General features: G+C 32.1%; 1 protein-coding gene and 1 long non-coding RNA gene across 2 annotated transcripts; one reads left to right on the forward strand and one right to left on the reverse strand.

Moving 5' to 3' along the window:
• The first annotated feature begins 18 nt into the window (after window positions 1-18).
• Window positions 19-2,227, forward strand: LOC131841121 (uncharacterized). The gene is made up of 5 exons (XM_059189370.1): window positions 19-258; window positions 597-724; window positions 927-1,018; window positions 1,119-1,329; window positions 1,763-2,227. Exons 1-5 carry the CDS (start codon window positions 209-211, stop codon window positions 2,134-2,136), a joined length of 855 nt encoding a protein of 284 aa, XP_059045353.1. The 5' UTR covers window positions 19-208; the 3' UTR covers window positions 2,137-2,227.
• Window positions 2,228-2,335: 108 nt separating this feature from the next.
• Window positions 2,336-4,926, reverse strand: LOC131841122 (uncharacterized). Its single transcript, XR_009357439.1, has 3 exons — window positions 4,698-4,926; window positions 2,914-3,073; window positions 2,336-2,538 (listed from the first exon to the last, which is right to left on the reverse strand). It is a non-coding gene; the product is annotated as an uncharacterized LOC131841122 (long non-coding RNA).
• Between the last annotated feature and the right edge of the window lie 9,271 nt (window positions 4,927-14,197).

Consider the following 14,197-nt stretch of genomic DNA (forward strand, 5'->3'; position numbering starts at 1 on the left):
AAGTCTCTGTGTCTTTACGTCTACAACGGATCTGTGCTCTTACCTTAATCAAAGTTCAATTTGCAAATTTTACAACTCTATTTTATATTTACATTTTGTTTTATTATAAATGTAATAACATATTACTTTTTTAAAGAATTAAAACCCTTTTGTTTTTTTATTTGTAAAATTAGTTTCCAATTTAGTTGCATTGTTTGAAAATCTGAAAATGTTTAATATTCTTAATTTGTTTAATAGATATAGACCCTGTATATCCAGGTAAGGTTTCGATTTATATTAAATCATTAGGTGCAAGTGTACTTTTTAAATTAAGTAATGAAACATTGGGTTCGCAGTGGCGACTCCTAGCTATTTAGAGCGACCATATGATATACATGGACAGTGGTGATCAGCCACATTCATTTCACCACTCGATATGGCTCTACTACTATGGGATAAACTAGTAGTTCGCTAGTAAACTGTGAATGATTGAAATAATGATGTTTAGGGCCTGAATAAATATAAGTGCTTGCGAACATAGAGAAGTAATTGTATAATAGTTTATTTCTTATTACCAGCTAACTACTTTTATATTTTAAATAGTATATAAATTTCAGGTCTTGTAAATATTCTAATCAACCACGGCAAGTTACTTTTATTGGTGAAGTGGACAAGTTTAATGGTGTAATCGTTGACTCTAACAAAGAAACATGTCAGCAACATGTCTTTGCTGAGAAGCTTCATGGTAAGTAGATTAATATCCCTTCAAAATAAATAATATTTTATTCAAAGAATTTGATTAATAAGTCGAATTTAACAAAGCAAATTAAAATTGGTAGTTTTATTCAAGATTTTTATAGTACAGTTTGAAACTAATTTCATCAAAATTTATTAATGAGTCACTTCACTTGAATAACTTTCAAACATCTAATGTATATTTATCATAGAATCACTCACGAAATGGAATGCAGAAAAAAAAAGATGTATATGGTTCAGAATAAACATAAAGGATTCATACCAAGTACCCATACTAGCAAATGTAAGTAAAATATAAATAATTATTTTGTTATTATTATTACATAATAATATTGTGATTAATTACTGATAATTTATTTTTAATAAAGGCTTCACATTCTTAGAAAGGATTTACTTTTCACCATGCCAGAGATGACTTTGTGATGATGTACAAATGGTTGTCAGCGGAGTTTGTGCCAAATCTGCCACCACCAGCTCACACAAATTTAGGTGTGGGTGCAATGGTTTTCAATGATAGAGACCAGATTCTTGCAATATCAGAGAATTATTATGAATATCCACACTGGAAACTTCCTGGCGGCTATGTTGAAAGAGGTATATTTGTGATATGCATTCTATTACATTTATGTTAAATTTAGGTCACAATAATGTTTATTTAAGAATATATATATATTAATATTCCTTTCGATGTCCTTAAGTTTTATGAGAGCAAGAGAGAGCAGAGAGAAATATGTGCATTTGTGCACATTTCTAAAGCTTATTTTTATAGAACAAGTATGTTTATGTGTTTAATATCTATATTGTATCGAGAATTGAAAAAGTTGTAGTTAATTACTATCTTTTTTCTTATGAAAAAATATTGAAGTAAAAATTATGAGGATGTTGATGAAGTAAGAAATCTTAACAAATTATCTTAATAATTTGGGTACCAAAAATACAATACTTGTAATATCAAAAGTTCAAATAGTTGGCACTGAAACATTTATAAAAATATAATTATGTATAGTGAAATACATTTATGTTGTAGGTGAAGACATAGCAGAGGCAGCCGTAAGAGAAGTAAAAGAAGAAACTGGAGTGGATGCTGCTTTTATATCATTGGTGACATTCAGACATACACACAACATGATGTATGGCAATTCTGATATTTATGTGCTGTTAACAATGAGAGCGCTCTCTGAAGAAATAATTCCTTCTTCAAGAGAAATCAAAGATTGCAAATGGATGTGCATATCAGAGTATACTAGTCATCCACATGTCCATGAATTTAACAGATTTTTTGTGAAAAAAGCTCTTCAGTATAAAAATAAAAATTTAAAACTTGATTTACAAAAAAAGACTGTTACATGGCCATCAGCTGTTAGAGAAATGAGTTTTCTGTTAGTTGAAGATTTTAAATAATAACTAGCTCAATATCCATACAAAGACATACTCTCCTAATTATAGTAGAAAAATAATTTAGTGAACCAAATAATACAACTTATTATGTAAATAATGTATAATATTGTATATAATCTATTAAAGTAGATTACATTTTATAGGTATGAAATATTTAATATATTTAAGGTTTTTCTACAGTCATATATTACATAATATGTAAAAATTCACAGCTGACAATAAACCATATATTTGCCTAATGTTATTAGTGTCTTTATTATCATATTTAATTAAAAAATAAAATATATATTGTTGCGATAAATTTCTTCAATAACCATGTAGGAAAACAAAAAAAAATGTATCTTGAATTGTTGCTGGTAGCTTGGCCACGTCATGTCTTCTTTATAATATTAGTTTTTGATATTCCTTAAAATTATAATTATAATTAGAATAATGCTTATAAACAATAAAACAATTCGAAATATTTTTTTTATTGTGACGAAATTCACCACTGCTAGCTATATTATTGATTTTTTTTCGTTTCAGTAAAGATCGATATAGTAGGTTGGCCAACCAATATCATAATTATCAACCAAATTCAAATAGTTTATGTTCGACTATTTTTTATGCTTAATACACTAATTTTGAATGGTGTATTGGCCCCATAACTAGATGTATTTTTTTCACATAAACTAGATTTTTTTTTCTAATTTCTCAACTAAAATTCGCGTCAATAGCTACAATGACAAATATTCTCAGTTGTGTAAGAATAACAAAATATATGTAGGAATGTAGATATACCTACTGATACAGCAGAATAGGTTTATGTTAATCATAATTTATTAGTATATGTATTACTACTATTGACATCATTGCAGTATAATGATTTGGGTAACAACATCCGTGGTATTTGCCTCCAAGATATCGCCATAGACTTAGTTCTCGTAGTCTCCTGATCGGGCTGCAACAAGCAATGTTGTTCGTGAATAAGTATAAAGAACAACTTAGCATTTTACGCTTGAGTGGTAGTACTATGTTTTATTTATATAACACAAAATATTTATTCAAATCTTAAAAATGTAATGTTCATTCATGCATTCGTTTCAAAGTGCGACAGGCAAGATCTCATTATCCTTGGCTGAATCTGCATTCCAATTTAACGCTTTTTTGTTTAGTTCATAAATAAAAAAGTTAAGTTCATGTGAATAATAATTAAATTAACTTAGGCACTTAGGTATAGCTTCAGGATATACGTTACATACCTACATTCAATTCATCAAAGTAATTGGTTACCAACGACTCAATATACTATAATATACAATATACAATAACTAATACGGTGGCGATATTAAAATGTATATTTAAAATTAAAAAACTAAATATACCTACGTATAACATGAATATATTTTTTTTTATATATTAATTTTTATGTTATATATCAGAAAGTTTGAAACAATATACGATAGTGTACATTAGTGTTTATTCTTTTCTGTTAAATGTAAGTGCAATTGAGTTCAGTATTAAGTGGATATGTGTAGAATGAACTAAACAACATTGTAATCGATTTATTCGGTAGGTATTCTTGTTTGCATTACTAGAGTACCGTACCGTATAAAACTGGAGTGAATTCAATCGATATTGAGATTAGATTCAAGATAAAATAATAATTAGGTATCTGAAATCGGTATGTATTTCTATTTGCAAGTTGTGAAAATGACAGCGCTCCTATTGTGTTGAAAATCCTAGTGTTTGAACTTGAACTTATACCGCTTATCATCGTCATCTCATTTCATGGTCGCAGGTTTGATTCCTTCCTAGATACATATATTTGTGTTCATAATTGTGATTGTTTGAATTAGTCTTGACCATTTGTAGTTTCTAGGTAGGTATAACTATTATGCAAGTATTTACAAAAATGTATTTAGGTAAGTATTTCTAATAGTATATATGTAAGTACCAGTATTCACATATATTTCAACTGACCACTGCTATGTGATGTGTGCTACTGTTGTTATGTGATATCTTACTGGATTTCGTTGATACTTATATCGATTGGTCAGGTTTAGATGCTGCCTAAAACACTCAACCGTTGGTACCACATTTTTTTAAGCCTAAATTAAGGGTCAGGTGTGGGATAATGATGGGTCGTGGATGAAATCTGTCAGGTCAATTAGCCCATGGTTGCGATTTCAGCAGGAATTTGACATGGTACCTACAGTTCTGGCCTTCTCTAGGTATTTTTAGTCCCTATATTAGGTACTAAAAAAGTTTTTTCCGTACGAGATTACTAATCTTTAACGATGATTGTACCTACCTATATGTGAACGGGCCGGTAGAGATAAATATATTAAGTATATCTATATTTAGAAGAGAAATAATTGCAGTGCACGCACTTATTGCATACGCCTGTGCAATAAGTGCGTCCTACCCTACCTAAAAGCTAACCTACCCAAATTAGGTTGGCTAGTTTTAGATACCTGTTTATAGTTAGCCTAAAAGACATGTAAACCAAAGAAATATTTCGGAAAATTGAATCAATTAGGTTAAAATATTAATAGAGTTGGATGAATGAATGAGGTACTTACCATTGTTTCTGAAGGTCGTTTCCCTTTAAATGTGAAAAACATGGAAAAAGATAAAAATAATAATTTCAAAGTGATCGCCACGGATACAACAATAATAAACGCGTAAGACATGGCGTGGATGTAGGTAATTAAAGTTGCGAAAACAATATTAAATTCCAAGCAACGCAACGTAACACTGTATAAGCCCAAACAAAACTGGCAACTACTTTACGACACCGAACTCGGTGACTGTGTTGTTGTTTTTTTTATCGAAACTTCGCTGCTAGCAGATATAGGAACGGCTTAACAATAAATAGAGGCACCGGCATATTATAACTTTGCTAAATAATGACCATTATCTATAGTTAAAAATACATATGGAAATGGTATTCTTTGTATTCCCAGAATTTAATGCAGTCTATTTCAAAAACGTAAATACCATGACGGTCGGCAATAATAATTAAGTATCTATATAGATATATATCTATCACACCTTATGTTATCACAGTTTAAGTGAGTAATCTATGATTATGACTATGGGTACATACCTAGCGCTCAGAATATGTAGATATGAATATTTTGGGCAAGAATTTGATTTATACGAACATTAAGTAGATTACAAATTATCTTAATTGAATTTAGATTTTAATAAAATATACTTTCTAAGTTTACGATGCCTATGTCAAATTTTGAGAGTGAAGTTTAGCCGTTAATTATTTTATTAATTAAAATTAAAAAAAAATCAAAGAGTAGAAGACATAATTACATAATAAAATAAATCACTCGTAGTGACTTAACCAGTTTCCAAAACTAGCAATAGCACTCCGTCTTGATTTTGTATCGATCACGAGAGCCATAAGTAAATAGGGAACAAATATTAAGTAGGTAATTATTTAAAAAACTTATGTTTACTCACACACTTACCTATTTTTATAATTTAGTTATATACAAAAATTTCAGAAACTTCCTAGGTTTACGCCGAAACAATAGTCAAGGAAGACGAAGAGTACTAGTACCTAAATTTACTACATATTCGGATATTGTTATATAACGTAGTATATGGTGTGATATTACATTATTTTCATGCATATAGTTGCTTAAATCAGTTTTAACACGTATACACCATCTCATCTGTAATATTGACCTGTCGTCATTAACATTTTCTTGGTCACCACCTTCCTGCTGAGAATCGTGACGCGTAATTATGGGTGTCATATAGACAAGCACACCTCGACGTGCGGCAATTTCATGGCCACTCCACTCGACACGCGTAAAGCATGTATGACAATGTGACCATCACTCTGGTCTTACCAATTGTAATTAGCGGGGTCACTTTACCGATTAACCCAGGGATGCCAGATTTTTTTCGGCTAAGCGAGATTTAGATAGGCATTACCTAAGTAAAAAAGCGACACTCTGTTGTTGAAAGCGCGACATACAAAGACACATACATAATTAGTAATATCTGTGGAAGAAGAACATGTGGCCTAAAATATTATGGTCAAAGACGCGAACTTATTGAAAAATATACAGTTGTAGTAGAACATGCAATTTAAAGAATGCTTATCAGGATCGTAACATCCGTAATAGCGCGACATTTAATTTTGGCCTAATAATTGAGATATCCTGTCAACCTGGAAACGTCTGGCAATTCAGTTTTAACCCGACTATGATGAAGCTTTTATCTAGCTCACCACCACTCACCAGTACCATAGATCATAATGTGATTTGAGGCAATGATAAATTTTGTATACATAATTACTACGACTTAATATATAATATATCCTTTTTCCCCTATTATTTCTATCTTGTTGTTTATGTCTTTACCGGATGAAAATTAAGACAAGTGCTAAGGGCTCTCTAAATCCGCGAGAAGAGTTTGGAGCTACTAAATTGTAGCTCTTGACTGACGGCTTGACTTGATTACAAATAATCATGTAGGTATTTAAAGTAAGTTTGAAGTTAATTTAATTTGGTATATCATAATTACTATGGAGACAGGACCTTTATGCGAGAAATCAGTATAATCACTGCCTGCAGTGATAACACATCTATCATCTGCCTTTTCTACAGAGTATTTTTTTATACTTGCTCTGTTACCCGGTACACAGGTATTTATATTTATAAAAGAAAATTGTTTTAATAGCCATTTTATTAATTGAGTTATAATAATACTCAAATCTATAATACTTCCTTATTATATCTAATATAAATTAATTATCTTAGATTATCTAATATAAATTAATGATATCAGATTATCTAATAGTTACGTATATATTTACTACATAAATATTTAACTTTCCCCAGCGCGTGTCTATATGTTCTTAGACCAGAGAGCTGGTGGTATTGCACGAAGTCAGCGAGTCGCGGCCTCTCTCAGCTACTCGTGGCCACGTAAAACCTACTAAAATATCTATACGTTCATTGGACGCTGGAAACGGTAACATGGTGACATTGTGTCGCGTACGTGCAATTCATTATTGTATTTCGATTTCCAGCTGTTACTGATGTATTATTATTATCGAAGACAATTGAAAATATTGTTATTGTAAGCGCACTATCACTACTAAACTGTTATAATTATTACCCACACTACCCTACCTATCTAGTTATAATACAAGAGAAGACGATATCATCGCTCCCAGCCTCGATAGATTTTTATTTATGTCTAATCTGACTGTCTATCGGGGATAGCAGTCGTGAAGGTACTTATACTTTTTAGTTATTACTTAGGTATCTATATCATTTATTATTATATTTACTATAATTTCAAATCCTTATTATTTGTTATAAATGTGAAAGTCAATTTGTTTGGCACCTTTTGTCGCCTTAACGGCTCACTGGGCATGAAATTTGGCATAAACGTATCTGGGATGGAAAAGCACATAGACTAATTTTTATCCGAGTCGAGGTTATAAACAAGTAGGTACTACCTACTTGTTAATGTTCTTAATTTTTCGATAATGTAAATGGTCTAGAATATAGGTTCAGAGTGGAAGGGATAGTTAGTAGGTTATGATTACTATATAGCAATGTGCCATGTCAGGTCGATCTCAACATAGTGAATCGATGGATTCGAATTTAATGAATTGAATTCGTTTCGATAGACTAACTGATCTGATCTCATGCTTATGTTATCATACTGCAGCGTATACCATTAGTGCTGCCGCTGCCGATTGCACTTTTTTAATACCGTTAATAAAAAAAAAATAGGTAGAGTCACGTGGGGCAAGTGTGCGCAGCGAGTAAGTGTACGCACTCGAAGTATTTCAAAAACGGTTTATAGGTACGAACTGATAACACCTCTCCTCATTAGCGCACAAAAGGCTTAGTGCTGTCCGCCGGTGAACCATTTTGTTTCCGTAAGTGAGTATTGTTTTTTGCTTGAATTATTGCGATTTTTGTCTTTGAGAGACTCATTCCTGATTTTTAATACTGGTTAAATTTTATTTTGATGGTAAGTGTGCGCAATACCCCGCTCCGCTTTGGCTTTGTATTTATGATGCAATTTGTTATTTCAGAGTTTAATTATACATAAAAAATGCCTCGATTATAAAATAGAAGTGTTGTCACAGAGGAACAGCTAGAAGCTGTTAAAAGATTAATTTCGCAGCAAACGACATGTAAGGAATGAATAGAGACGATGTATCATCCAAGAAATGCCGAACTTAGGCATTTCTTGGATGGATGACTGTGATTCAAAATCGGCGAAAGAAAGGCAAAAAGTCAATCATTGATACATAAAGTAGAATTGGAAAAAAGAAAAAACAAGAGGAAGAATAAATTGCCAAAAAAGAAGATACGACTTGATCTGAAAATAAATAAAATGATGTGCAGGCATTATTTTGCCCACTGTGTGGAGAAAAATACATATTTCCACCGAATGAAGACTGGATCCAATACAGCATCTGTAAGAGCTGGTGGCAAGAACAATGCATAAATTTGAAAAGGAAATATTTGAATTTATGTATTATTAGGTTGAGGATGTCTATTTTCTGGTTTATCGTATGAGTCTGACTATATTTACTGTATGTTACATGTGGCGTACACTTACCCGCACTACTGCGCACACTTACCCCTATACTGTAATATTTAAACAGTTTTGATGCAAAGAATTTGTTTGATAATTATTTATTAAGTTGTTGATTATTAAATATTTTATATAATAAACCTTGTTTTGTTCCAGTTAACTTCAAATATTTTATTATTGTCAAACCTTAAGTGCGTACAAAACATATCATGTAAAATTAGAGACCCATCTAAATGATATCTCATAACAAAACTAAAGTCCACATCGACATATAAGCAATGCAGTATGTTAATTAAGTTTGAGCCACATTGTAAAAAACAATACCCATCTGAACAAAACTGCACATCCATATAGGTGCTTATAAACTCGGAAATTGACTGTTATTTGATTTGTTGACACCGAGCCTTTTTAGTCTAATTCGACCCGATCCCATAGATATAGATACTTTCTACTTTTCATCATCCATAATATTGACTTTTATAAATAACTGGAGTAGATGGCTATCTGAATGGTAAGGATCGAGTTCTTTGTGACAGACTCGCCACATAGGCTTTGCGGCGAGACAGTGCATCCCTGTTCATTGTCTTCCGCATATATCACGGACATATAGGTATTGAAGAATGGTTCGGATTAATACCAGTTGCTGAATTTCACCATCGCACCACACGCCAAAAAATAAAATACCATCCTGATCGTCTTGATGAATGACGGTTCTAGACCGTGAGTTTTCCAGATATATGGGGAATCACTTTCCAGCAATGGTATATTCGAACCGGTACGATATTGAAACCTTTAAGAAAAGAGCTTATTCCTTCTTAAAAAGCGAGCAATAAACTTGTAATTCGCCTGGATGCTCATGGATTGCTGTAATCACTTACCTACAGGTGATGGGAAGGTTGTTTGTCCCCTTTGTTGGGATACTGATATTTACTATTTAATTACTTATATCTGAAACTATAACGTAATGTAATCCACGACAATTCAAACAGCGACATCTTGTTGCAAGTTAAGCGTTTTTGGTACAACGGATAGAAATACTTAAATAATTGTTTTGTAAATACATACATAATACAGATAGAAAACACCCAGATAAAGGCAAAATCGTTACTTCATGAATACAAATATTTGAAGTGTGAAATGTAAAGAATTGAACCCGCGACCATTGTATGTAAAGCGGTTTGCTGAACCACAAGACCATCAAGATCAATATTATTATAACCCACAGTATCACCTAATATGGAGACGACTGTATCTACTATGTGATTTATATTACATAATATATTGTTTAGGTACCTATTAATCACTGAAGTTGCCATATATAGGTATGGTCAGTTCAGTCAGTATATATTTCAGTCGGTACAGATTAGGTATGGTAGCGATAAGTTATAGGTTTATCGTTATGTAAGAATAGCAGTATTTACATATAAATACGAAATAATTAAATACTGGTGACACATTTTATAAGTGAATTATTTGTCCACCCTTATGAACGCAGAAAAAAGTAGTTTTCATTATACAATGACCATTGACCATATACATTCAACTGAAAACATATATATGGCTAAGATACGATAACTTGACTGTAAATAACGCTAAAACTAAATAAATACATTTTAAAATGTTTTCCACGAAAGTTAAAAATATTACTATAAAATGTGAAAATTATATTGTAACAAAATGTAAGGACAGAAAGTTCCTAGGCTAGGACTTACGATAAACAATAATTGTAACTAAAGGACACATAAATAAACTAAGGAAACGTAAAAAAGCTTATGCATACGCACTGAGGCACGCTTGCCCCACCCTGACTGTGAAACCTAAAAAAAATAAATTATCTAAGTACTAACTACGATACTTAATTAATATCCGTAAGAAAGTTCATACTCGACAGTCGATTTCATGGTATTGGTAGGTGAGCAATAGGAGTAATAGGATGTTACCGTTTTGTATGAAAAAATAATTGGGATAAGACCGCGGATATACTTTGCTATTATATTTTGGACTGCTGCCTCACTTTTGATACAATGGCTGGGTACGCTCATGACTGAGACGATGTAATGAAATGCATACGAGCAATTTGTGGCTTCGGCGCAACAATAATACGAAAACATCTTTTTATAAAAATAAAACTTTTAAATATACATACACGTAAGTATATTTATGTGACAGATATATCAAAATGATTGTAAACAGCTTCTGAGAACAAAAACTGCTTATCCATAGAACCAAAGAACTATTTAATGATCATTAGAATATCTTAATCTTAATAATATTATAAATGCGAAAGTTTGTTAGTATAGATGTTTGTTAGTCTTTCATGCAAAAACTACTGAACGGATTTTGAGGAAACTTCACAGTAATATTTATGCATCAGAATAACAAATAGGCTATATTTTTTATTAATATTTAACGAGGGTGAAACCCCGGGCTCATCCGCAGTTAGTATATAATAAAATATCAAAAATAATACAACATCTAAAATTGTCTTCATGCACATTAGAGCAAGTGAGTTATGGTAGAGACTTAATAGTACGATAAGACTTAATATACTAGTCGCTAGAAATTCTGTTTTATACAAAACCAGATTAAGCCTGAAAAAACCCTTGATATAAAAACTGAAAAAAGATCGCTCAAGTATGTTAATTGAGTAGAAACTAACCATCTACGGCATCGTAGAAGCCCTTATTTATTAGGTATATAGGTTACACTTTCAACTACAATGGATTTTTTAAATAAGATCTACATGGTATTTTATCATATCATTTATATCATATCTCCACCATGCCGTATTAAGAATAACTAGCAATGAAATTATTGGTAAAATAATAATTATTAAGAGTAACACTTCATATGGGTTAGACCTATGCAAGTAGAGTAGTAGACTCTTTTCTTCTTCTACTGTGAACTGAAATTTAAAAAAATTGCTAATAAACAAATTTTTTTACAACAATTCGATTTTTGTACTAATGGAGAACACTGCTCTGGTATATTTTAAAGTTGTTATTAATCTCTAGATCCTTTATTGCCTACTTTATTCGTACACAAATACATTTATTACTAGTATTTACATAACCTAATTGTACAACTATGAACCGAAAATAAAAAACTTAAAAAAATATAATATGATGACTAAAATATATTATTAAAAGGCGTCCCTTTAGGCAACGTTCCGAAGATACTGGCAGCGTTCCCTCTTTGAATAACTAGAATAATTCTTTGTCTAAGGTAGCTGCCAGCTCTTCGGTCTTCTGTGATGTCGTCTAACCTTTTCGTCATTTCTTTGAAAAGTCTTATAGCGCTAAGACCCCACGGACCAAGGATCTCGACACCGAATGGGACAAATTCATATTCGGAGCCTAGACCCCTGTATTTACTTGTTTTGGCTTTTTTAGCCGCTTCACATGCCGCACCAGCGCTGTTTTTGGTTCCATGTAGATGGGATGGGGCCAGCGTGTCTGCACAGGTTGCATCCCATACCAGCACCCGGCCCATCTTCCATGGAATCAAACTCATACCGTCCGGACTCTTACCATCCATACCATAGTGATTTAAAAAATATTCAAAAATATATTTGCATGCCAATACTTTGGAAAACATATTGGACATATTTCCCTTTCTAATATTCACGCTGCAACTTCACTACCATATCATACTTTAGTCGAAATATAGCTGAATATCCAACTGAAATATGTGAAATAAAGATAGAAAGGCCCACATAATCTTTGCATATAACGTTAGTCAAAGATAATTAACAAATTAGTTACATTAGATTGAAACGTTGGTAATCTGATGCTAACGCCTGACAAACAGAATAGAGACAAATTGCACGACTGAACAAGAGAGAACTAGTAAAAATATTGTAATGAAATTGCGTATCAACTAATCTTTAGCTGTACATAATATGTCGCTAAATACGTGAAAATTGTTTTTTATTAACATGGAATTAGGATGAAATACAATATAAATATAAACTTAAGCTTTGAGAAAAACATGGGTGACATACTGACTACAAAACGATTTTAAATTCTACCATTATTATATAACATCTAAAATTTATTTTAGTTACATGTATATCTAATACTATGTTCTATAAATTAATGAGGCCTACACCCTGAACTATAACTTGTTTTACTATAAGAAACAAAATGAATAAAGCGGAAATTTAAGTACTGATATCCGATAATAATATATATGTAAGTAGGTACATATACGTATCTACTGATTCTTCAATTTTATCTAATAACAAATTAATTTCAGAGTGGAGCATATTTTCATGTTGGCACCTGGACGGATTCCAGTGTTAACTAGGATTAAAATATTTTTTTTTGATGCGAGTATATGCCTTCATATTGAATACATTTTGTGGTGTGAGAACTCTTTTCAACTTTTACCTTTATATCGTAGATCAGTTGAAGATAGAGGACTTTACTGATATAAATCTATATATATATGAATATAACCTCATTAACCATTAAACAAAATAGGTAACTGCCTAGAAGCTCCGAGAGTACATATGTATGTGCATATTTATAAGAAATTGCAAATGTCCCGTAGAGCGAAAATTTAATTAAAAACAATATATCCTCAATGACAATGGATAAGTATTCTTGCTTTTTTACGCTTTCTTTTATGTTACGCATGCTGTCAGTTTTTGTTTTTAATGGATGACAATGAAATAGTGCACCCGCCTGCGCTAACGGTTTACGCTGGCGGGGCACCAGTGGAGGATGATAAGATGAACATGAGGTCAGTTAGCCGTGACAAATTCACCAGGAATTTATCACGATGGTTTCCAGGGGGAACCGCGTGGAGGTCAACCTGACATGGTACATTGCTAGCAATAAGATCATCAATCTACATTACTAACAATCCCCTTTTCCCCCCTCATGCTGTCAGTTTTTTTTTAGGGTTGATAATGGAATGGTGCACCCGCCTGCGCTAACGGTTTACGCTGGCGGGGCACCAGTGGAGGATGATAAGATGAGCATGAGGTCAGCTCAATTAGCACATCGTGACAAATTCACCAGGAATTTAGCACGATGGTTTCCAGGGGGAACCGCGTGGAGGTCGACCTGACATCGTACATTGCTAGCAATGGGGTTATCAATGCCCATTACTAACAATCCCCTTCCCCCCTCATGCTGTCAGTTGATGAAATATTTACAGAACTGATATGTCTAATATCCAATAGTAGAAACTAATAATATGGTAGGTTATTTAGGGAACTTTAGGATAAAAAACTTTTAGGACTTTTACTCATATTCCTTTGTCAACTTGAAAAGAGCTGATGATTTAAAAATAAAACAAGCCCTGTTTAACATATATAGTGTCTATAAACTATATATGTTAAACAGGGCTTGTTACATACAACGCTTTGTTACATCTATATGTAACAAAACTATAAGTAACAAAGCGTTGAGCGATCGTTTTTCAGTTTTTTTTTATCAAGATTTTTTTCAGGGTTACTCTGGTTTTGTATAAACCATAATTT

Source organism: Achroia grisella, unplaced genomic scaffold (assembly GCF_030625045.1).
Source record: "Achroia grisella isolate CSIRO2021 unplaced genomic scaffold, CSIRO_AGI_Agris_v1 utg1573, whole genome shotgun sequence".
Taxonomy (NCBI): Eukaryota; Metazoa; Arthropoda; class Insecta; order Lepidoptera; family Pyralidae; genus Achroia; species Achroia grisella.